Raw genomic sequence first — 26,093 nt, forward strand, 5'->3', positions numbered from 1 at the left:
GCTTCTGCCAAGATCAAAGACTGCAGAGATGCTCTACTGTGGCAATCCTACAGAGCAATTGACAGGGGGATGTCCAAGAGGCAGAATGAGATGCAGCAAGATTAACAGAAACTTCACAAAAGCTCAGCAAAGCGCCCCCCCCCCTCTGGCTGAGCCTGGAATTCTGCCTCCACATGATGGAGCCACCTGTACAGGCACCTTGCCCTGCAGACGCTGCTCTCTGGACGCTGCCTGGATGGGCGGCAAGGGCCTTCAGCAATGCCACTTAAATTCATAACCACAGTTTGAGTATTCCACATGTCGTATTTAGCTGAAAGTAACTGTAGCAATTAATCTTTCTGAAATAACACTATCATCCCAGAACTGTGGGTTAAACCACAGCGCCTAGGGCTTGCTGATTAGAAGGTCGACGATTCGAATCCCTGCAATGGGGTGAGCTGTCATAGCTCTGTCCCTGCTCCTGCCCACCTAGCAGTTCGAAAGCACGTTAAAGTGCAAGTAGATAAATAGGTACCGCTCCGGCGGGAAGGTAAACGGCGTTTCCGTGCGCTGCTCTGGTTCGCCAGAAGCGGCTTAGTCCTGCTGGCCCCATGACCCGGAAGCTGTATGCCGGCTCCCTGGGCCAGTAAAGCAAGGTGAGCGCCGCAACCCCAGAGTCGACCACGACTGGACCTAATGGTCAGGGGTCCCTTTACCTTTACCTAACTGTGGCAATTAATCTTTCTGAAATAACACTATCATCCCAGAGCTGAATTAAGGACCACAGCCTTTTCCATATCATTTAAAATCAATAATGATATTGTCCAGATTTTTAAATTCAACCGTATTTCAAATTCTCTCTCTCTCATTTCCTAAATGCACATCCCACAGCTCCATAAAAATGTCTCCGGAGCCTTGTAAAACATTAAAACCAAATAAATCAGATTCAGAAATAGAGAACACAACAGCAGAACACAGAGCGCAAAAGCCCCACTAAGAAAACAACAGCACTGTAAATACAAAGTTAAAAGCCCAGGTGAAGAGAAATGCATTCCCCTAACCCTGGCACGAGAAAGACAGCAGCACAGTCCCCAGGCATACCAAGAAATGGTGAGGAACAGGACTTTTTTTCAGCTGGAACTCACCAAAACTCAGTTCCGCCACCTCTCAGGCAGGCGCCATTGCCGCTATGAGAGAACGAGGGAGGCGTTCATGGTGAGTTCCAGCATCTCCTTCTAGAAAAACAGCGCTGGTTAGGAGCCCACCCCAACCAGGCGCCACCATAGAAGAGTCCAGGTGGTGGTGGAGGAAACCTGTAACTAAAGCATGGTAATAAGCTCTGTAACCGCAAGTACCAGTCTCCCCCACTGCTGCATCAGACAGGCAGCCATCTTCTATTTGCCGTTCCCTAGCTGGGCTATTGTGTACAATCCCAGGGTGAGACAAAGCAGCAACTTCCACTTGGAAGCCCTTTGAAGTTTAAGGCCCTTCAGCCGCCAAACCCTTCCGCACAGGCAAACATAAAAATTAAACTGCAGGATCCATCCAAACCAACCTCAAGTGACACTCCCCACCCTCGCCGGCCACTCTCTTCCGAGTTCTGCCAATTTGCAACCAAAAAATTTGAGTAATTTACACAAATGGATTTCAAAGAAACAATCAAAGGACGACAGGTCAGGATAAATTTAGACTTGGCAAAACTCAGATATATTTACGTGTGTACAGACAACCTTCAACCAAGAGACTCTTCCTGAAGAAGGCTGCCGCTCCAGATTATATCCAAATAAGGATGTTTTAATTATGATGTGCACAAAGTTATTGTTTATTCATTTGTTCTTGCTTTATTGTTTTATTTCTGCCTTAGGACCAGTTAGTAAAGGGCTAGAAATACCCAGAAATAAATAGATAGATGATAGATAGATAGATAGATAGATAGATAGATAGATAGATAGATAGATATAGATAGATAGATAGATAGATAGATAGATAGATAGATAGATAGATGATAGATAGATAAAATAAATAGAGATAGAAAAGCAAAGAAGCATCCTTCAGACAATTCATCTAGATATATCGGTTGCAACCCTAAAGTGCATATGCGTGGAGGTGGGTGGGTCAAGAAAGCTTCATTTCCAAACTTTAGAAATGCCAACTGCCATCATCTCATAATCTGGCCTGACGCTGTTCATTCTGCAAACAGCTGAAATGAATTAAATATTGCCCCCACCGCCAGAACTGAAGGCAGGCTGGAAGAAAAGAATGAAGGAGCACAGTGGCATTTATTTGAGTTTTCAAGCATCACCTTTTCAGAACAGCTATGATCAAACTTGGGTTGAATGAGTTACCATTCTTGCTGGCACACCACCCCATGCATGGAATATCAGAATGTCTCATATTTCCTGAAATTCCACCGTTTGGAAAAGTTATGACATAAGCAGCACTGGTTCAGTGGCTGTGGCTGGAGTCTGAAAGAACAGTCAGACGGAGCACATCTATGGGGAAGTGCAGGTAATGGATTGGGTTTTCTTTCATTGATCAAACATGAGGCCAGCATTCAAGAGTTGGTGACTAGCAGCAATTAGATTCCCTCTGCTGTTTTCATGAAGTGAGAGTCATTGAGCTCCCAGCATTTTCAAAGTCATTCTCTGGCTTATATATTTGTCTTAGTTGGATGGAAATAGCCTAACTCCCTGCCTTCCCCAAGCACACATACAGAAATCTTCACTAAGAACCAGTTAATGTAAATTGGAACTGCCCAGTTTAGATACCCGCTGTTACACTTCTGCATTATTTACACTTCCAGCATACCGTATCACCAATACGTACAACTGTGCGTTAGCTGTGATCAAGCAAACAAAGAATTGCTAGTTTCAGAAATAAAGGAGTGAGAACCTGTCTGAAGGAGATATTGGGAATTTGAACTTTGCCTTTCAGCTACTCCAGAAAGAAGTGAAAGAGTCCATTTTGGATCCATTTTTGCAACCAGAATTCTGAGTTCAAAACATTGCCTAGCTGATTCTGTTCCCCGCTCCCTTGCTTAGGTTCAGATTGCTGGTCTAGTACACTTTTCTCTTTTACATAGAGGGAGAAAGATGGGATGGCACCTCCAAGAGGGAAATGTCACCCCATGAAAACTTACTCAACTGCCTTTCATGGTGGCATGATCAATCTGCAACTGTCAAAGTAGAGGCAGGGCAGTGCTTTAGTCTGAAGCACTGCATGGTGTGAACATCAATACCAAAAGTATGCAGATTGCTCTGGTGCCCAACAGTCTCTCTCTTTCCTGTTGGGACATAATTGCATCTCTCTCTGATTTGCAGTTCACCTCACAATGCCAACATCAGCTGCAGAACAACTAGTTGGTGTTAAAAGACTGACTGATCACTGGGAAAATACACGGGGCGACTTGGGCTAAAACAATCTCTCTTGAGCCACCTTGTCCATAAAATTCAACACAGATATCACTGTTACGGGACCAAAACAGCTTACAGCCCAGTCCTCTGCCTTGAGATATAACCCTGGAGGTCAAAAGTGCCAGAGAATAAATTAAAAAAGGAGGCTGCTTTAACTGAGCTGTGGGTCATCTTTAAAGTCACAAAGAAATTATCTCTCAAAATTTTTTGAGAGATCATGAAGAGGATCTTGTGAAAGAAGTGGCCTCTGGTGAGGGGTCCAATTCACCAGGAAAAAAAATACCAGTCACAAAGAAATGTTAAAGACTAACATGTCAAGAGGCTCTAGGTAGCCATTCTGCCCCCACCCGTCCACCGCATGCTCCGGATTCTGTGCGATGAAGGAGATTATCTGTTCTCTTCATTCCAGTGTGAAAATGTAAATTGCATTGGGCGGGGGGGGGGTCATATCATAGAACACACTGGGAAAAATGGAGAGGGGAGAATCGCCAGAGCCTCAGGCACTCCAAAACGTAATTTAGTTCTCCTCTATATGTGTTAATAGTTCATGTTCCTTTCAATATATTCACATTAGCAAAGGGGCTGACACCACCCCATCTTTTATTTAAACATTAAATGACAACAAATTCTCCCAAATCGAAGGTATATCTCCATTTTTTGTTTGCTTAGCCTTAGATGAAGCAGTTACAAGATTTTTATTATTATTATTTTTTAGAAAGGTAGCCGGCTGACGCTTTACTCCAAGCCATTTTTCTTCAGCAATTAAAATTTACCTAAAATTGGCCTGAAATTTCTAAAGATGCTTTGCCATTGACTGGAGTGCAAGAAAGCATTTCAATTATCAAATCCCCATTCTTTTAAAAGAAAAACCAGATTTTGCATCAGTTTCCCAACAGCTCTCTTTTCAGGCAATTGAGCCCAGGCAAGTAGAAGAAACAGGTGCCAAGAGATCTGTGCCTGCATATTTTCCCCTCCACTGCTACTAGCAACTCTAGGAAGGGATGGAATTTGAAAACTGAGGCAAGGAAAGGATTTAAAAGCCCCTTGCTGTGGACCCCAATCCAAATTGGGGTCAACGTGACTGCATCTGCCAAAGAAAAAGAGGTCAGGAAATCACTTAATAAATATCCCATCATGTCACATCTAGTTGGGCCCTGTGAGGTCTGGAGCTCTGATGTTGTGCACTGGGGCTCAAGGGCTACCGAGAATCCCACACAAGGGCCACAAATCCAGCACAAGGAGCGCAACGCAGAAGAGCTACGTTCTGAATGAAAGTGATCTTCTGGTGAGAACCTCTGCAGTGATCCAGAGCCTTGAGGTTTGTTGCTTTTGCATATAACCTCAAATGAACTGTTACACTTTGAGAGGGGAAAGTGTTGTGACACTCAGAGCAGGAGCAATTTTCTGTGCTGAACTGGATTTTATTTTTTTAATTAAAAAAAGCCACAATACCAAATAAATCTGATTACTGTGTTTTAAAGCTATGTTTTTAAATGGATTTCTAGTGGGAAGATACCCTTAAAATTTCTACTCTTGCAAAACTTAATGTGTCCAAGGCACAAAGAATCTATTTACATTAAAAAAAAACCAAGCTAAAACAGCATATGAGCTCTCCTTGAGCAATAATTACTCTAACCACTACATCTTCAACCTATTGGAACTATACTCAACCGGTTAAAATATTATGTCTCAATGTTGGCAACATTTGATGCTATTTAAGGAGTGTTCTCAGCTTTTTGAGACAAACAATGGTCCCACATAAAAATAAATTATTCAGACAAAGTCTTCTTTGTGCAAAAGTCTTCAGCACTTAATATCTCAGGTTAGTCCAATACCTAACGGAAGTTGTTATAATTTATTTATTAAAAACCAATAAATCTACAGATTATTCCAAGTAGTGCTTTTGTCCCTAAACAAAGCTGAGAGAACCCACATTGCAAATTTATCTTAGGTGCAATTATTGCCGGCTACAAACAGGTTTAAAAGGCTCCCAAATCAACACAAGATACACACCCACCAGCCACACATGACCTCTAGAACCCACAGAGACCCAAAAGCTCTAAAAAGAAAATGTAGGGAACAAATCCTTCTCAGCATCAAACTCTGAGCATTAACTTACACAATCCCTTGTAACATCCAACTGGCACCTCCACATAGTAAATTCCACTGAGGAGGTCCAGGCGACTCAGTTCCGCATAAAAACTAAACATCACTTCCATCATTTGAAAGCCAAGGAGCTAACAATTAGAGGCTTTTGGCTAATAATTTTTGCAGTGCAGTATCATCTAAGTTGCTCCCTTTGATGCATTAAGAAAATCAGCTAGTTAAAATTAATGGATTATCCCTCCAGCTAGTAAAATTCACACAGCCCAAGATTTAAGAGGAATCTGACGATCTCTGCCACGTAATCTTGAAATGTATGTCGTGCTGAAAGAAATGTGACTGCCACATTGGAGCAGAAAGGGCCGAGGGGGAGAGAGGGACCAGCGGAAGGGAGCACCTCATCCCAGTTGTCCCATTCATGCGCAAACTGGATATTGCAACGGGCTTTTCTCCCACATGCTTTACACCACTAAAAACAACCGAGGTTGTCCACCCATTTTTAATGAAAACTAGAGGCCGTAATACAACAATAGACCAATGCCTAGAACTTTATTAGGCAGTATAATTACATCACATTTCTAAACTGCCTGTGCCCCAATTAATACTTAATTTTAAAATACAGACTATAAATAGCAGGTAAGCAAGTCAGGTTCCAAATGTATTGATAATCAAAGAAAAATATTCTTAGAATATCACTGAAGAAGCTTTTGCCCACCTTCCAATTTTAAGCAGGATTTTTTTTTAAGTTAACACTCTTCCAAAGATTCCTGTAATGTGCAAAAATAACTAGAGAAGGCTAGTGGAAGGCTTGCTCCTGCTCACCAAAAGAAACTATAGATTGTCATAGTCAACACACATTTACACCGTTAGGCAAATAGTGCTTTCCTGCTTTAAGATGAGCTACAGGAGGAGCACTACAAAGGGTGCAAGAAAGCAAAGTTTCCCACATAAGATATTCTAAATGTCCAATGCAGTTTCAAAAATCTACAGTGGGAACTCAAATAAATTATTCTGTAGAAAGGGGGGGAGGGGGGAAGGCAAGGCTCATTTTATGAAATGTGATTTGGGTTATGTGGAAGCACAGGCTGCACTCCAGTAAGATAGTGGTTGCTCAGTATTTGTACCTTTAATATATTTTTAACCTGTTGAAAGCAGCCCAGAGTGGCTGGGGAGACCCAGCTGGGTAGGTGGGGTAGAAATAATTGTATTATTATTATTATTATTATTATTATTATTATTATTATTATTATTTAGTGTGTAAATTTATATGTCTACGAATACTTCTGTACGCACGGGAGAAGCACTAAAGTGTCATTGGGTTGTATTAAAACGTTACCCACATCCTCATTATCCTCCTCCTCCTCCTCTGCAGTTCATGAAAACCATTTTTATTGTAAGATTCTTACAAAATTGTACTGTATAAGTAAATAGTAAATCAGTACATTCAAATGACACCTAGTATTTACATTTCAGAAAAACTCAATTCTAAACATAAACCATTTCTCCTAAACCTGATTTCACTATGCAACACATTCCCTGTGTTAATCTGGAATATGCTACTCAAATTTAACGCCCAACAATTCAAGGCAACAGAACATACTTTCACACAGCATGTTCAGAACACGGGGGAAATTCTCCTGCTTGCTCCAATTTGACGTGCAAATTAAAATTCCAGTTTACATGTAGCACCACAAATGTGCCACAAACTGAGATTTAAGGGTTTTTTTAAAAAATGGGGGGGCCCTAAACTCAATGCAAAGGTATTTGTGCTTATGTCAGTCAGCAGATGTAAGCTACCTCCAGTTATTCTCACAGATAAACATGGAGAAAGGTTTTAACCGTTCTATACTTACAGCCCCAATTCTTCAGTACCAGCTGTTTTATAAAACTATGCACATTTTCTCCTGAGAAGCATCCAGAAATGCAGAAAACAGAAGACAGGAAAGACAAATGAAAAGACTGACCAGAAGTATTTTCCCCATCAAATGCCTGTGAAATACTTCACTGTTGAGAGACAAAAGTATGATGCTGGCTAACAAATGAATTAAATCAAATCATGTAAAAGAAGTTTGGTTTATTTCATTTTTAAAAAAAAAAAATTGCACAAATATTTTTTTTTAAAGCTTGTTAAATGTGAAACTCGAACTACGTGACTATCTTAATCTCTTTCCACAGATGAGTTTTTATCATAAATCACACTACTAAACCGGATCATTTATTAATGATGCATATTTCATATCAATGGACTGTATCATGTAACAACCTGGTGATGGAAGCTACATTGTCAATGCTATTAAAATACCTCACATAAGTTTAAATACTGCTTTGAAACCAAATAACTGGGATTCACAGTTTTATGACAATGGCAGTATTTAGTCAGGTTACCTGTTTATAATAGCTCTTACGTCGTAAATCAATTTCAACCTAAATACAGCACTGTTTTTTGAGGGTGCTTGGAATTTTCTGCAAGTTATAAACAAGTTTCAACAAGCGAAGCTATTCCATCATGCAGATCAGAAACTTTAAAAATAAAGACTACCCAAGACTACACTAGGAGATGAAAGAGGCCACAGCTTTGGCCCAACAGACTCATCCAGCCCATCATTCAGGGCACAAATAAACGTTTCATGCTAAGCAGGTTGTCCCGTTCAGAGTTCTGTCTGCCCCATGTGCTGGCTAGTTACAAGGACAGGCTTATGAGAGCTATGACATGCTTCCAGACCAACAAACAGGAGCTAAATGCACTGCAAAGGCCTGTGAATAAAAATGCAAGGGCTGCAGAGCGTAACCACATCTATTTACATTTTGCCTGACAGCCACCTAAGTTGTTTAAGGTTGCCTGTTCCTATGGGACAGCGTCAGGGGTGTGTGTCCAACTGAGATGGATCTTAAGAAGTTATAATGAAGAAATCGAGGACAGAAGAAATTGAACAGAAAGAATGGGCTTTGTAGCACTTTTCTTGCTTATTCATGAAAGAAATAGCGTGTGCAACAAACGTGACTCTATATACCCAAACAAGGAAAAATGTCACCTTGATTTAAGTTGGCAATATACTCCCAAGTAAATAAGAGGAAACTTCCTTCTCAGGAAGGTGTCTAGGATCCGAATGCAGGGGAGCTTATTTCTAGACAGAATCTAGCATCACTCCATACTGGTATTTTTATACTCAAAGATAAATTCCACTTAGAAATAAAATGTGTACACCGCCATGCATATAAAAGGTCTCATTCTGCTCTACGATACTTTCTAAATGTGAGTAGTAGGAGCAAAATATACAGAATTCTCCCTGCTGCCACATGGGAAACAGCCCTGAGACTGTAACCCAGAATACCTCCTCACTCCATTCATCTCAGAAACACTCCCATTGAGTTTTGTGGAACTGTTCCAGAGCAAAGGACAGATAGATAAACTGATACTGCCTTTCCAAGTTTGTTTTAACTGTAAATGGCCCTATCAGATGTTTGCTACTGAAATGTCATCCTTTGCTGCCAGGAGTCACTATGGAAGATTCTAGTCCAGTCTTTTAAAAAAAGGTATGGGTTTTGCTTATTTTGGCTTCCTAGAATTTTAAACCTGTATCAGATCTGTATTAAATTTCTGACATACACAAATTCAACAAGGTTATTCATAAATATAGATCCATGTGTTATATCTACACAAACTAATTTTAAACTATAATAATAATAATAATAATAATAATAATAATAATAATAATAATAATTTATTTATACCGCGCCCATGAGGCTGAGTTTCCCCAGCCACTCTGGGCGGCTCCCAATCAAGTGTTAAAAACAGTACAGCATTAAATATTAAAAACTTCCCTGAACAGGGCTGCCTTCAGATATATAACATTATTTATATTTACTAAGCACTTTTCTCACAAAACTGACCCAAAACTACTTACATAAAGAGCATAAACATTAAAGCCAATTATAACAAAACCAATAGAAACCTAAAAACACATCTATACAAATAAAATAAACAAAAATGAGATATGGTAGTTGACTTCAACAGCGCATTTCTCCAGTAAGAAAAGGTCTTCACAGATTGTTAACTGCTATAATTAGAATAGCTATGGGACAGATGACACGCAGAGAGAGAGAGAGAGAGGGGTGGGGATGAATTCTTACACTGCAGTCGATGTTAAACTGCAGCTAAGCTTGGAAAAAAGGAAAATGCTTATGTCTGAAGTTCTTAATGACCAAGTGTTTCCCAGAAATCCTCAGGAACAAGGCACAGCCTAACTTCCAAAGTCCAGTAGCTTCCAATCCCATTATTCTTCACTCACAAACTCACAGAATAGCAGCACTGCATGAACACTTCAAAATAAATGTTTAGCTTTGTTTCATTTTATGTATCATTTTTTAAAAAAAATGATGCAGCAGCAAAGTGTGAATAGGCTCTGTTTTAAAGGTCCTGGTTGACTTCTAATATATATTTGTCCTCTCGGAAGTAATAAGAAATAGAAACCTACATGCTCTGGATAAAGCAGAGTGACTGCCTTGGAATCCTTTCCCTGATTTTCTGTTTTATTTTGCTTTTGAAAATGTTTTTGTGGGTCTTTGGACCAAAATAAATATATTATATTTGGCAGATTTTTAATAAAAAAGATGTAAAGAGTGCCCCTTTTCCTCCTGTAGATGGTTCATTTGTTCAGCTGCATAAATCCTGAAATATTTGGTAACCTTTGGCAAGAACACCTACTGTAATTCTCTACATACCTCTGTTAGCCTTCTTAAGGACAAATTTTCAGAAATTGGCTACGTTTTTCTACTCATACCATTGGCAAAGTTAGGTCAGTATCTTACGTTTAACTTTAGACCCAGTAATACGATGGTAGCTTTCTGCTCAGAAAGCTGGCAGATTAAGTGACAGTGCCTTTTTTTAGCATGATATGAACAATAAGGGCTGCTGCCTTTAAAGTTGTTATAAATCGCATAACAATGGCAGGAATCATTGGAAATGAAAATCATGCAAATATCAGGCTTAAACCCGCCTAACTTTTGCTGGATTGTGGCCAATGTGTGACCTCAAAACATCACTGATATGAAGCAAAGCAGAGCTCAGAAGTTTTTCACCTGTGTGTTTCTTAGAAACAAATTAAGATGGTCAAGTTATTTCTCTCCTTTCCAATCCGATTGTACTTATAGGGAACAAGTGTGTGCATGTCTGCACTTAGGTGTGCGTCTGGCAAGGTAGAGGTGACGGGAGCTGTGATTTGTGCTAACTAGCTATTGATCCAGTCAGATCTAGATGTTGTGTACAAGAAACAATAAAAGAAGGAGCCAGGAAGGATGCTGTGTGAAACTCCATTTAAAAAATGGAAAAGGCAGCCCCCCAAACAAACCAATTTATGTCCTTGCCTGGATGAAGCCTGAAGAATGCTGATGGGCTTCCCGGCATCTGCCGCGCATGCTAAGCACTCTCTGCCTCAGAAAAAGAAGCTCCCTGCCACTGGCATTGCCAGGGAACAAAGACACAAACAGCAAAGGCAGCATTCAGATTCGACAAAGCCAAAGACATGAAAGCCAGCGGAGCGGGGAGTTTCTCAAACAGCCTCCTAGAAACCTTTCCACATACCCTAAAAACACAAGGCTCAAAACAAAGCAAAACAAAAACTTTTTCTGAGCAGATGCTGGAAAAACAACCACAAAAAAGGAAGACCGATGGCTAGTATTCCCCAGTAGTCAGCTCCTTATCATGTTTCACAGGGATCCTCCCCATCTACTGAATTCCACATACGAATGAGCGAATGAAGAAGTGCCTGGGCACCGTTCACCAGGTCCTGCCTTTCCACTCGCTAACCGAGAGTTCCACCAAATGAAAAAGAGCATTGCAACTGCCTAGCTTTAGCCCTCAACACATTTTAAGTCTGACCTAAAAATGAAAAACTAAGCAATGTCTGCTCCTCTAACTTTTTTATTACTATATTTAATTACTTCAACGCAACACCTGAATTGGAATAAATCAAATGCACCTTAGGAACAAGAAGAAAACCAGAGATTCCTAAGATGAATGAAGAAATTTAACCAGGCACGCAGTTCCCTTCCTCTCTTACTTAAATGCTACTGAAGTGCATTTGTGTATGCAAGGCACTGCGCTTATTTGAAAGAGTCAGGAAAATATGCTGGAAGAGCCTGCTGCTCTACGTGAGGTCGCCATGAGTACCTTTTGATAATTCTGCGGGGGCGGAGGGAGCAAAACCCCAGCACAGCAAAGGGCACATGTGGGACACCTCAAAGGGATCATTCACACATGAGCCTCCAAGAAGCTGGCTTTTCCTAAAGCAGCTATCCTGGCAAGAACATACATCCCATTGTTGGAAACTTACCCTGCACATCACACAGGCAGTGCGGCAGAGACACAAAATACTAGCTCGGCCTTCTGCCGCTCCTCCCCCGTTTCTCAAGCACAAAGAAAGGCATGCGGGGGGGGGGGTCGGAGGGAACGGGGCCGACATTAGTTGGCGCAGGTTTTTGCGGCTGATCCTCCCGCAGCCGGCTTCCTCCTCCACCTGCCCGGGACCCAGGAAGGGGCTGGAGTCCACTTCCCTCCTGCCTTCGGGTTGTGCCGGCCTAGCCTTGCAAGGGGGTTCCTGCCGCCCCCTTTCTGCACAGCATCTGCCTGGAAGGGGCGCCCCAGAAGCCCCCCCCCCCACCTCCGCGCGCCCCGTACCTTCTTTGCTGGGGTTGGGCGGCTTGGCCTTCTCCCAGGGCGCCAGGGCCTTGTCGTCGTCGTCCTGCCCCTCCAGGAGGGCCTTGTCGCTGGGCAGGTACCAGGCGGCCGAGTGCTCGGCCATCAGCGAGTCCAGGTCGATGGTGCTCATGGCGCCCTTGCCGCTCTCGACGGCGGCGCAGCAGCTGCTCAGCTCGACGCTGTCGCCGCTCTGGCTGCCGCCGCCCGCGGCTCCGGCGGGGCCGTCGGGGGGCTTCTTGGCGCTCTTGAGGCCCAGCGGCTGGTCCTCGGAGATGCTGAACTGCTGCCGCTGCAGCTGGATCTGCGCCTGCAGGATCTCCAGCGGGTGGATCTCGTCCTGCACCGGGGCGCCGGCGGGGGGGCCGCCGCCGTAGCTGTCGGGGCTGGAGGTAGAGTTGCTGCCTGCGCCGGCGTGGAGGCTGAGCTGGGCCAGGGAGGCCTTCTGTCCGTTCAGTAGTGCGTGGTCCCCCGGACGGGGCTGCACCGGGCTGCGCCCCGCCGGGCAGCCCTTGGCCAGCTGGTTGTCGGAACTCGACGACACCTCTTCCTCGTTGCCGGCCTCGTCGGGGAAGTCGCCTGCGCCGCGGGGCGAGCAGGAGTCCGCCTTCTCCAGGGAGGGCAGCAGCTCGGGCTGCTCAGAAAGAGGCGGCGGCGGCGGCAGGAGGAGGTCGCCGCCGCCGCCGCCTCCCTTGGCCCAAGCCGACGGGGGCGAACTCAGCGCCTTGTGGGGCTCGTGGAGATGCGGAGTGCCGCCCCCTCTTTCTGCCCCCTGCCCGGGACTCCCGCCTTCCACCCCGGCCGTGGGGCCGTACTTGTCAAAGAAGCTGCTGCCGCCGCCGCCCCCTCCGGCGGCCGGGCTGACGTGCCCGCTGTCCCGTTTCCTGCGCCCCCGACCGCGCCCGCCTCCTGCCTTGGCGTCGGGGCCCGGGCCGGGCGAGTAATTGGGGGACAGGCCGCTCTCGCCCGGGGCCGGCGGGGCCGGCGCGGGCGGCTGAGGTCCGCCGCTGCCCGGCTCGGGAGGCTCGGCCGCGCCGAGCTTGCTCCGCTTGGGGCCTTCGCTCCCCGCCCCGACGCCTCCGCTCCCCGCGGCCGGAGCGCCCTTCTTGCCGAAGGTGACGTTGAGGTTGGGCGCGCCCAGGCTGGCGATCATGTTCTGGCACGCCGTCGAGAGGGCCGCCAGGCAGCTCTGCCCGAAGAGGCCGCTGCTCTCCTTGGGTCCCGGGGCCCCGCCGCCGCCGCCGCCGGGAGGCCCCGCCACCCCGCCCGCCACGCTCCCTTTCGAGAAGGAGCCGAGAGACAGCGCGCCCAGCTTGCTGCTGGACTGCGGCGGCCGGGGCGGCGGCGGCGGCGGCCCAGAGGGCTGGAAGTCCGTCGGGGGCCCGTAGGAGGCGGGCGAGGCGCTGTGCGGGGTGGCCTGGCGGCTGGAGGCGCCGAAGGGGAAGCCCTGCTGGGCCGCGAAGTCCGGCGGGCCCGGCCTGCTGCGCTCCGAGGGCGGGCTCAGGCCGAACTGGCCGTGCAGGCTGCCCGGCGAGGGCACGTGTCCTTCGCCCCCCGACGGAATCCGCAGCGGCGGCGGCGGCGGCTCCTGCAAGCCCGGCATGCCGCCCACGCCTGGCCGGAAGAGCAAGTCCCCTGCGCCCGGCGCCGCCGAGGGAGGATGCGGCGCCGGGAACCAGGCGCCCTCCTGCGCCTCGAAGGCGGGCTCGCCGTGGTGGTGGCCCGCGTGGTGGTGGTGGTGGCCCGCGTGGTGGTGGCTCAGCTGCTGCAGGCTGGGCTGGCGGAGGCGCTGCTGCTGCTGCTGCTGGCTGCGAGAGGCCGCCATCTGCTTGATCATCAGGGCGGCGTTCTGGCGCTGCTGCTGCTGCTGGAGAGCCGCCTGGTGGTCGGCGCCCGGCGGCGGGAAGCTCTCGGGCCCGGGCGGCGTGAAGTCTCCCGGCAGACCCGGGTAGGCGGCCGAGGGCGAGAGGTGGCTGTCCAGGCTGGCGCTGTGCATGCCCGCGCCGCTGCCGCCGCCGCCGCCGCTCCAGGAGTCGAAGCGGGGCCGCTTGGCCACGTTCATGTAGGGGGGGGCGTCGAAGTGTTGCAGCCGCTGGCTGGGAGGCTGCTGAGCCGGCGGGTGGTGGTGAACGCTGAAGACCGGCTCGCCCGGCCCGTAAGGATGCTGCAGGCTCCTGTTCTCCAGCCGGTGGATGGGGTACTCGAACTGCGCGTGCTGGCCTTGCAGGAGGGGGCCGCCGTCCTGAAGGCCGGGGTTGGCCGCGTTGCCCTCGGGGCACGGCTGCTGCCGGGGCAGCGCCGGCGGGCACGAGTTCTGCCTGGCCAGCAGGGCCCCCGGCGGCGGGGGCTGCTGCATTAAAGGGTGCCTGCCTGCGCCCAGGCTCGGCTCCAGGCCCACCGACATCTTGCGAGCGCCCCCAAATCTCTCGAAAAACTGCTGCTGCTGCTGCTGCTGGGGGTGCACCTTGCCGAGGCCGCCGGGCCCTCGGGGCAAGGCCGAGGAGGGCCCGGGGAAGTTCCCCCCGCCTGGCGGCGCTTGCTGCCTGCTGGCCCCGTAGTGGGGCAGCTGCCCGTCGGCCTCCGACGGCGAGAAGACGGGCAGGTCGAAATGACTCTCGCCGCTCGGGTAACTGTACTCCAGGGACTCCACGGCGGCCGCTGCTTGGCTGGGGAGGCGCCTCTGCGAGTCGAGGCCGTGCGGCTCCGAGGTGGCGGCTCCTGGCAGGCCGTGGAAGGAGGCCGCACGGTTGGGCGACTGATCCAGCGGCAGGCAGGGCGCCGGCACGCCGGGGTTGTGGTGCTGCTGCGGCGGCTGGAAGTCCTGGAGGGGCCCTGCCCTCTGCTGCCCGAAGCCGTCCGCGCCTGCCTGGCCCTCCGCCAGATGCTGCTCGTAGCCGTCGGCAGCGAAGCTTTGCTGGCCGCCTGGGTAGCTGAGGAGCCGGCCCCCGTGAAGGCAGGAGGCGCTGGGCTCGGCCCCGAAGCCGCCGCTTCCGAAGTGCGGCGGCGGCGGCTGGTGGGCGCCGTGCGAAGGCTGCTGGCCGCCGAAGAAGCCGTGCACCGGCTGGGCCTGCTGCAGGTCCGCGTGGCCCCCGCGGGAGGCGTGGAAGCCGTACGCCTCCCCGGGCAAGTTCAAGTTCATGGCCAGCATGGCCGAGGCGGGCTCGCTCAGCGTGCCCAGGGTCCCCGTCTCGCCTCCGGGGGTCCCGCCGTGGAAGGGGGGCGGCTTGAAGTGCGAGCCCATGCCCGGCCCGAAGCCCCCGCCGCCGCGCTCGCCGCTCCGCCCGCTGCCCTGCGGCTCGAACTGCTCCAGCCCGAACATCCCGCCGCTGCTGCCTCGGTCCCTGGCCGGCCGGGTCGGTCCGTCACTGGGGGGCCATGACGGGCGGGCGGCCGGCCAGCCAGCCGGAGCGGGGGCTGCTGCTGCAGCGACGCGCGCGAGGAGGGAGGACGCCCCGCGCGCCCGCCTCACATCTTGCGGGAAAGTTGCTGCCCGGCGCCGGAGCTCACGGACTGGGCTGGCCGGGAGGCGCGCTCCGCCTCATGGCCCGCGGAGGCTGAGCCGGGCGGGCTCGTCGTCCCCGTCGCCTTGCCGCTGCCAGGCGCCCGCCTGCTGCCTCTTTTGCGCTCGCTCGCTCGCTCTCCGCCCGCGCCCAAGAAACAGCAACAAGTTTTGCATTTCAGCAGCCGCGTCCAGCCATCCGGGCTGCGCCAATGAGCGCCCGGCGGGGCGGGGCTCCTCCTTAAGGTGGCTCTCCGGCCGCGCGCTCCCCCCGCCAAAGGGAGCCGCCGCCGCCGAGTATCTCCAGCGCCTGCTGCCGGCTGCGCCCCAGCGGCGCCTCCTTAAGAGAGCAATTAGTGGGCCGGCGGGGGGCGAAGGGGCGGCAGCCCCGAATCAATCGGGTGTCATTTAATAGCCGCGCGGCTCTTTCTGAAATATTTATCCCCGTCGCCTGGGTGCGAGCGCGCCTCGCCCGCTGACCTCCGCGGGGGCTGGACTCCGCCCGCCCAGCACAGATTTCTCTCCCGCGCCGGAGCCCCGAGCAAGCAACTCTGCGCGCCCCCCCCCCAGCAGAGCCCAGCGCGCGGCCTGCTGCTTCGGGGCCACTCGGGCCCCCGAGAAGAAGGGGGCGCCTCCCCCCCCCCCTTCCAGTGCACCGCAGGCGCTTCCCCGCCTCCCCCGGAGATCTATAAAGAAGCGGGCCCGAAGAAGTCTTTGTATATGGCAGGAGAGTTTTTAAAGGATTTTTCTGCAGGATCAGGATGCTGGGCTGTGATTAAATATTGATTTTGTGTAATTAGTTTTCATGTGAACTATCCTCCTTGCTGATGGCTTCGAGATTTCAGAACTAGAAGAGGAATGGAATTGGACAGGGAAATGATTACTTAGCAAGTGACGGGCGCTGGAGAGAGCGGCAGCAACGGGAGGGGCTCCTGCAGCAGCTCGCCGGTCCCCCCCCCCCCCGCCTCCGACGGGGCATCCGCAGCACCGCCTCCTCTCGCCCGCCCGAGGGCGCTCTGGCGAACCCCGCCGAGGCTTGCTCCGCCCTCTGTACGTGCGCCGGCGCGTGTAAGCCAGGCGCTCTGCACACGCTCTCTTTCCAAAGCCGTGCCTTGCAAGCCAAGTCAGTGCCAAAGCTGGGGAATGGGCGTCGATGGAAGGCCCTCCGCGATCCTGGAACAGTAATAACCCACCTTCAGAGCTCCCCTGCTGTGCCAGTAGAAGGAGACTTCCTTCTGCATCTCTTTCTGCCCCGTGACACATATAAGGAAGGCAACATATTATTAAATCATTGGGTGCCATTCTTTTAAATGAAATTTAAGTTACAGAGCAAAATATTTTGCGGAAAGGAAAACACTCAGAGAGAGAGAGAGTCCACCTTTACATTTTCACGTGAGATACAATCCTGACGTGTGGTGGAGCAGTGACAGCACAGCCTGGTCATCAATCCTGTGGGATGATACATGTGCATAAGTCTCTACTTTATGCCCAGGCGTTGTTTGCCTTTTCTCCTTGTTTTTTAATATCCCAACCCTAATCAGTTCAATCTGAAGTGACACAGTGAAAGGAACTGATTTTTTTATTTATATTTTTTTTAAAAAAATTGATTTTCACAACATTATAAACAAACAAACACATAAGACAAACAAACATAAATCATAGCCTTATTGAAAATTACACTTGTTCACATTATTAAGTGACTTCCTCGCTTCCCCTTGGTTGAATTTCATTGCATGTCCTTATAATGGTTTTCCAAAAGGAACTGATTGACTCTTTATTTGCCTCTTCTTTTTGTTTTGTTTGGTCAAACCATTCTTGGAAGTCATTGCTTCTCAAAAGACTGTGCCGTCTCTCCATTTCAGATATCCTTCTGAGTAGTATCTCTTTCCCCTTGACTGGGGCTTGGGAATAATAATAATAATAATAATAATAATAATAATAATAATAATTTATTATTTATACCCCGCCCATCTGGCTGGGCCTCCCCAGCCACTCTGGGCGGCTTCCATAGAAACCAAAATACACTAAAATATCACAGATTAAAAACTTCCCTGAACAGGGCTGCCTTAAGATGTCTTCTGAATGTCAGGTAGTTATTTATCGCTTTGACATCTGATGGGAGGGTATTCCACAGGGCAGGTGCCACTACCGAGAAGGCCCTCTGCCTGGTTCCCTGTAGCTTTGCTTCTCGCAATGAGGGAACTGCCAAAAGGCCCTCGGCGCTGGACCTCAGGGTCCGGGTAGAACGATGGGGGTGGAGACACTCCTTCAGGTATACTGGGCCGAGGCCGTTTAGGGCTTTAAAGGTCAACACCAGCACTTTGAATTGTGCTCGGAAACGTACTGGGAGCCAATGTAGGTCTTTCAAGACCGGTGTTATATGGTCTCGGCGGCCGCCCCCAGTCACCAGTCTAGCTGCCGCATTCTGGATTAACTGCAGTTTCCGAGTCACCTTCAAAGGTAGCCCCACGTAGAGTGCATTGCAGTAGTCCAAGCGGGAGATAACTAGAGCAGTGTTTCCCAACCTTTTTTGGGCAAAGGCACACTTGTTTGATGAAAAAAATCTTGAGGCACACCACCATTACAGCCCTGTGATGTCAGCGTGCAGCGTCACGCCGGGAGGGACGCACGAAAGTGTAAGTTTCAATTTTTTTCCCTCCCCCTTGCCGGGGAACCTCCAAGCTTTGGGGGTGGGGGGGGAGGAGGCAGTAAAGCGAGGCAGGAAGGAGAGCGCGGCTTGGCTGGGTGAGCTTTGGCAGGGGCAGGGAATGAGAGCCGCAAGGCGGGCGCTGCGGACGGAGGCGCTGCCCGCCGAGCTCGCAGGCAGCCAGGCAGGCAGACGGCGAGAGCCCCGCGCTGGGCGGCCTCTCCTCGCCGCCGCCGCCCCGCCTCTCGCCGCCCGACTCGCCCACCTCCCTCCAGGCAACATCTCGCCGCCCGACTCGCCCACCTCCCTCCAGGCAACATCTCGCAGCACACCAGGCAACATCTCGCGGCACACTAGTGTGCCGCGGAACAGTGGTTGGGAAACACTGAACTAGAGCATGCACCATTCTGGCGAGACAGTCTGCGGACAGGTAGGGTCTCAGCCTGCGTACCAGGTGGAGTTGTTAGACAGCTGCCCTGGATACAGAATTGACCTGCACCTCCATGGACAGCTGTGAGTCCAAAATGACTCCCAGGCTGCGCACCTGGTCCTTCAGGGGCACAGTTACCCCATTCAGGACCAGGGAATCCCCCGCCCCCGCCCGCCCTGTCCCTCAAATCAGTACTTCTGTCTTGTCAGGATTCAACTTCAGTCCGTTAGCTGCTATCTATCCTCCAACTGCCTCCAGACACTCACACAGGACCTTCGCCCCCTTCACTAGTTCTGATTTGAAAGAGAGGTAGAGCTGGGTATCATCCGCATATTGATGGACACCCAGCCCAAACCCCCTGATGATCTCTCCCAGCGGCTTCATGTAGATGTTAAAAAGCATGGGGGAGAGGACGGAACCCTGAGGCACCCCACAAGTGAGGGCCCACGGGTCTGAACACTCATCCCCCACCACCACTTTCTGAACACGGCCCAGGAGGAAGGAGCGAAACCACTGTATGACAGTGCCCCCAGCTCCCAGCCCCTCTAGACGGACCAGAAGGATGTTATGGTCGATTGTATCAAAGGCCGCTGAGAGATCCAGCAGAACTAGGAAACAGCTCTCACCTTTGTCCCTAGCCCGCCGAAGATCATCGACCAGCGCGACCAAGGCAGTTCCAGTCTGTTCACCCAGCCTCCCAGTGGGCAGCCCGTGAAGCAGAAGCCAGCAGCACTGTATCAGGAGACCGGATACATACCAAAGTGAATTGGGCACCCAGCTCTAGCCCAGGAGGAGACTCTCCAGGATGTCGTTCCTCACATACAGGAATACAGTTTCCTCTTCCGCTTGTTGTTGTTGTTGTTTAGTCGTTTAGTCGTGTCCGACTCTTCGTGACCCCATGGACCAGAGCACGCCAGGCACTTCTGTCCTCCACTGCCTCCCGCAGTTTGATCAAACTCATGCTAGTAGCTTCAAGAACACCATCCAACCATCTCATTCTCTGTCGTCCCCTTCTCCTTGTGCCCTCCATCTTTCCCAACATCAGGGTCTTTTCCAGGGAGTCTTCTCTTCTCATGAGGTGGCCAAAGTATTGGAGCCTCAGTTTCACGATCTGTCCTTCCAGTGAGCACTCAGGGCTGATTTCCTTCAGAATGGAGAGGTTTGATCTTCTTGCAGTCCATGGGACTCTCAAGAGTCTCCTCCAGCACCATAATTCAAAAGCATCAATTCTTCGGCGATCAGCCTTCTTTATGGTCCAGCTCTCACTTCCATACATCACTACTGGGAAAACCATGGCTTTTACTATACGGACCTTTGTTGGCAAGGTGATGTCTCTGCTTTTTAAGATGTTGTTTAGGTTTGCCATCGCCTTTCTCCCAAGGAGCAGGCGTCTTTTAATTTCGTGACTGCTGTCACCATCTGCACTGATCATGGAGCCCAAGAAAGTAAAATCTCTCACTGCCTCCATTTCTTCCCCATCTATTTGCCAGGAGGTGATGGGCCCAGTGGCCATGATCTTCGTTTTTTTGATGTTGAGCTTCAGACCTCTTCCGCTACCACACCTTTAACATCTAGCACTGATTCCAGAGGTGGCTGCTGTAAATGTGAAGACAGCCATTTGTAACCTCAGCCCCCCACCCCCCAAAAAACATTTCAGAAGACACTTGGATTTTATAGGAAGGTGAGATTAACATTTGTTCACTGCCCTACCAGATGAGTTCAATTGATTGCAGGGAGGAAGGGAAATGGCCAAGAAGCATTCAAATAAAGATCTGTGTAAAGTTTTAAGAGGTGATAAGAGGTAGTCCAGAGACTGCGCAGCTGTCTTGCACTCCATACTAGTCACCAAGCCTGTTGGCGGAACAATGCGGTATGGACACATTTGTATACCAGACAGCTCCCAAAGAAACATGCAGGAAACACCTTGGCTGAAATGTGTACCTGCTGCTTCTCTGTGTCCTCCTCCTCTCAGTGGTCCTCCCTCTTTCCTCTGTGCTGTCTCCTAGCACTTTTTTTCATGCAAGCTAAAGCAGCACAATCCCTTTTCGCTTTCCCTACATAAAATGTGCTCCAAAGCTTTCCTCACTCAGGCTGTGGACACACACTACCCTAAAAAGCACACAGACACACACACCGCCAAAAAAAGAATACTGCACACTGTCATTTGTAGGGGTAGAATGCAGGGAACTGTAACTGTGAGGAGTAAGCTACAGTACCTACAATTTCTGAGGCAGAGGTTTTCAGCCTTTCTGAGTCCATGGCTCCCTTGACCAACCTCATTCTTTCTGCGGCTCCCCTGTGGGAGCCACTTACCCTGGGGTTCCGTTACAGGAATTTCCCTCTACTGTCCCCACCCCATTCCACCCTTTTTGACGCGCGTATAAGTGGAAGTGCATGTGTTGGTGGGATCCCAAGCAACACCACTGCTTTACAGGGCCGAGCTGACACACTCCACATGGCAGCCCCAACCTGCCTTTCCCAAAATTAGTGTGCACATGGGTGGGGGGGGGGTGGAGAGAGCAAAACAAGATGAAGATCAGAAGCAGACATATTTTGTTACTGTGGGGAAGAAAAGCGAGACACACAGCACAAGACACACAGGCAGACGTGGTCCTTTCTTACAACATTCTCCCTGTCTCCACAAAGCTGGGTGACCATTAAGGAGGAGGGGGATGCCTGCAGGGGGAGGGATGTTGGGGGTAGAAGAGAAACTTTCAGGGTTATTTTAAAATCCCTCCTTATAGAGAACACACACCCTCAAGCTAGTTTACTATTTTCTTGCATTTCTCAAGCCCTCTGTGTAAAACTGAGGAACTGTTAGTTACTGAAGCTGAGGAGGATTTTTGTTTGTGGGAGGGGGAAAAAAGATTTTAAGAAGATACAGTAAGCAGTTGTGCAAAAGGGTTTTCCCACTTTTCTTCCCAATATTTTATTTCGGGAAGATAATGAGCTGCAAGTTATAGCTGCCAGCTCCCTTGAATGTTCCTCAGAAAGAGAGAGGGCCGCAAGTTAATGAAAGGATGCCCCCCCCCCAGGGCTCTCCTAAACATTTTGAGGAACGGTCACCCCAAGTGCCACAGCACACTGGTTGAAAACCAGTGCTTGGAGGGGAAAGGTGTGCTTCCATTTGTGAGTTTCCATCATGCAACTGTGATAACCAATTGGTTTGCAGCTGTGTTTTCCTTTTGAGTCTCAAATAACATGGAAGACTAACTAGGCTCAGTCAGGTAGAAGGCGAACTCAGGAAAATGAGAGGCACAAATACAAGATGGGGGACACCTGGCTTGAGAGCAGTACATGTGAAAAGTATCTAGGAGTCTTGGTTGACCACAAACTTGACATGAGCCAACAGTGTGACGCGGCAGCTAAAAAAGCCAATGCAATTCTGGGCTGCATCAATAGGAGTATAGCATCTAGATCAAGGGAAGTAATAGTGCCACTGTATTCTGCTCTGGTCAGACCACACCTGGAGTACTGTGTCCAGTTCTGGGCACCACAGTTAAAGAAGGACACTGACAAACTGGAACGTGTCCAGAGGAGGGCAACCAAAATGGTCAAAGGCCTGGAAACGATGCCTTATGAGGAACGGCTAAGGGAGCTGGGCATGTTTAGCCTGGAGAAGAGGAGGTTAAGGGGTGATATGATAGCCATGTTCAAATATATAAAAGGATGTCACATAGAGGAGGGAGAAAGGTTGTTTGCTGCTGCTCCAGAGAAGCGGACACGGAGCAATGGATCCAAACTACAAGAAAGAAGATTCCACCTAAACATTAGGAAGAACTTCCTGACAGTAAGAGCTGTTCGACAGTGGAATTTGCTGCCAAGGAGTGTGGTGGAGTCTCCTACTTTGGAGGTCTTTAAGCAGAGGCTTGACAACCATATGTCAGGAGTGCTCTGATGGTGTTTCCTGCTTGGCAGGGGGTTGCACTCAATGGCCCTTGTGGTCTCTTCCAACTCTATGATTCTATGATTCTAGGATACGTGTGTTAAACTGGGCTCTTGCAAGTTGTAATTTAAGCCCCCAGGTCACTAATAATAATAATAATAATAATAATAATAATAATAATTTATTATTTTTACCCTGCCCATCTGGCTGGGTTTCCCCAGCCACTCTGGGCGGCTTCAATAGAAACCAAAAATACACTAAGTCCAGTGTACACCCAGCCCAAACCCCCTGATGATCTCTCCCAGCAGCTTCATGTAGATGTTAAAAAGCATGGGGAGAGGATGGAACCCTGAGACACCCCACAAGTGAGGGCCCACGGGTCTGAACACTCATCCCCCACCACCACTTTCTGAGCACGGCCCAGGAGGAAGGAGCGAAACCACTGTATAACAGTGCCCCCAGCTCCCAGCCGCTCTAGATGGTCCAGAAGGATGTTATGGTCGATTGCATCAAACACCACTGACAGATCCAGCAGAACTAAGAAACAGCTCTCACCTTTGTCCCTAGCCTGCCAGAGATCATCAACCAGCGCAACCAAGGCAGTTTCAGTCCCATGGTGAGGCCTGAATCCCGACTGGAAGGGATCCAAATGGTCTGCATCCTCCAGGCATGCCTGGAGTTGTTCAGCAACCACCCACTCAATCACCTTGCCCAAGAATAGAAGATTTGAGACTGGGCGATAGTTGGCCATACTGGCCGGGTCTAAAAATGTTTTTTTAAGAAGCGGTTTAATGACCGCCTCTTTCAGCAGATCTGGGAATGTTCCCTCACAGAGGGAAGCATTCACCACCCTGCAGAGCCCATCGCCCATCCCTTCCCAGCTTGCTTTTATTAGCCAGGATGGGCAAGGATCAAGGAGACAGGTGGTTGGTTTCATGCGTCCAAAGCAGCCTGTCCACATACTTGGAGGTAACAGATTGGAACTGATCCCACGCAATTTGACTAGACAGGGCTCTAGCACTCTCCTGCCCCGGCAATGCTCCCATGGTGGTGTCTACCTCCTTCCAAATATGAGCGACTTTATCTGCAAAAAACTTTGCAGGAGATCTTGGGGTCTTTACAAGGCCTCGGTGGTAAAGGTGGTTCTGTTAAATTGCGAACCACCTGAAAGAGTCTCCTGCTACTATTTTCTGCAGATGCAATAGAGGCGGTGAAGAAAAGTCTTCTTCACCGTCGCTATCGCCACTTGGTAGGTTTGACGTTGAGCTCTAACCCGTGTCCAGTCCGATTCAGAAAGAGTTTTCTGCCACTGACGCTCTAGCTGTTTCAGCGATTGTTTCCTCACCCTCAGCTCCGAAGAAAACTATGGGGCTGTCTGGGCTCCATGCAATCGGAGAGGGCACTTCGGAGCCAGACAGTCGATAGCCCTGGTTAGCTCCGCATTCCAGCGGGCCACCAGGGAATCAGCTGAAAGGCCATCAACATGGGATAAAGAATCCCCTACCACTCTCTGGAAACCATTTGGATCCATTAAGTGGTGGGGGTGAACCATCCGAATTGGTCCCACCTCCCTGCAGAGGGGAAGGGTCGCGGAGAAGTCCAGTTGCACCAGGAAGTGATCTGACCAACCTATGACAAAGAGGCATTCCGGGGTAGGAATGGACTGGTGTGGGGCTATGTAGACATTAGCAGCTTGAAAGACAGTAGGCTCGTTTTCCCCTGCTGCATTTCAAGTCACAGTTTCACATTGCTGTGCATGCTAAAGAGGGGTGGAGATGTCTTCACCCAATGCACATTGCCTGGCTTGTTTTTTCCCCAGCCCCCAGAACTCCTATTCCACGGAGCCATCATCTGCACATATACAGCGGCTGCCGCAAAGGTAGGCACCTCAGCTTAACTGAGTCTTAAGTCTTCAAATCAGATGGAAAATGGTTTCAGGGAAAGCACAGCAAACAGCAGTGTTTCTCAAGAAACTACAGGTGCAGATGGATTGTGGCTAACGTCATGTGTATTCAAGCTTTAAACAACAGTGGTGGGAGCACACTGGAGCTGGAGTAAGCAGTATGCAAGAAATGCATGTGCAAGTATCTTTTTATTAAAGGTAAAATTTAGAAACCTGAAAAATACTATTCTAAATATTTCTCCCCCTGCCCCCTTAAAATTTTAAAAGTGGTTAAATATCAAGGTCCCTAAGGGGAAAAATAACTAGACAGCCTGAACCCACCATTTATAATTCTCTTTTCACGTGCTTATGCCAGCTGAACTCCATCATGAAGTAGAATCATTCTGGCCATGATCCAGAGAGCTCCTTTAGTAAGAGCATGTAACCAGAAGGAACTTTGTCCTTTTTAAGTAAATGCCCCTCTTACACCATATGCCAAACTGCTGTTGAAGCTATCCATGATCTACTGCAGCCCCTTACTCTTCCCAGATGTGCAGTTCTTGGCAGTTTCCACCATTCTGAATTTGTTTACATCTCTGTGTGGAGTCCTTTAAATGGTTTAATTTTGGTGTTTGCAGCTCAGTGCTCCAGTGCATCAAGGTTATACATGGAAGAAAGCAGCAATTTGAAAAACAAAAGCTGAGATAATTTGCTATCTCTCCCTTTCAGCACCTGCAACATCACAAAATTGCATCCTGGAAGGGTGCAATTAATTGCATCACAGGACCAAACAGTCCCATACATGGGAAAATTGGCTGCTTCCCACAAGCCACTTAAACTGGCTTGGAGCTACTGAAGTTGATGGGTTTGAAAACAATTTAAGTGCAACGTGGACACTTTAAAAGGCTTGTGGTTTATAATGATTAGACCCTGTAACAGTTAAGAGTCTGTTAATTAATTAAGGACCAGCATGTGAACCCAGAAATACGCAGCTATGACATGTGTCTCCCTAGTTTAAGACGAGATCACAAACATGGAAGGAGTAGCTTAAGCACTCTCTCCTTGTGCTATTTTTCTATTTGTAGGATTGTTATGCAGGGGACCATTAAAAAGTGGCCTGTCTTGTTCCTTCTACAGGCATTGGTATCAGAGACCAATGTTGTCTAGAAGACTCACTTCTTTTTAAGTAATTATGTTTAGGATGGTGGTATGAAGTCTGCAGAACTCAGGAGAACTGTTACTAGCACAAAAGTACTTAGGATAACATTTCCCAAGTGCTACACCAGTACAACATCTCTGCAATTGTTCTGTGCTGTCTGCCAGAAGAGCCCAGTGAAGTCAATAATTGTTATTCCTGTTTTCCAGATATGCAATGAAATCTGAGAGCTAGCAACTACAGGACTCTGAAAATCCAAGCAAGCTAATAAGTGCTTCCCACAGCTGTCTTCAAACTGGATGAATGGGCAAGAAAATAACCAATTAGATTTTCAGTTAGTGTAAAATTATTCAACCTCCCCCCACCCAACTTCACATATATACTGATGAGGCATGAACTGGTAG

At 49.3% G+C, this 26,093-nt stretch overlaps 1 protein-coding gene across 1 annotated transcript in view; it reads right to left on the reverse strand.

Annotated features, from left to right (window-relative positions):
* Positions 1–15,800, reverse strand: part of MN1 (MN1 proto-oncogene, transcriptional regulator) — a 40,331-nt gene extending 24,531 nt beyond the window's left edge. Inside the window, exon 1 of the mRNA XM_082203771.1 lies at positions 12,172–15,800. Within this exon, the coding sequence (XP_082059897.1) occupies positions 12,172–15,508 (3,337 nt within the window). The 5' untranslated portion in view covers positions 15,509–15,800. The remainder of the gene's footprint in view (positions 1–12,171) is intronic.
* Between the last annotated feature and the right edge of the window lie 10,293 nt (positions 15,801–26,093).

Source organism: Podarcis vaucheri (genome assembly GCF_965113315.1).
Source record: "Podarcis vaucheri genome assembly, chromosome: 16".
Taxonomy (NCBI): domain Eukaryota; kingdom Metazoa; phylum Chordata; class Lepidosauria; order Squamata; family Lacertidae; genus Podarcis; species Podarcis vaucheri.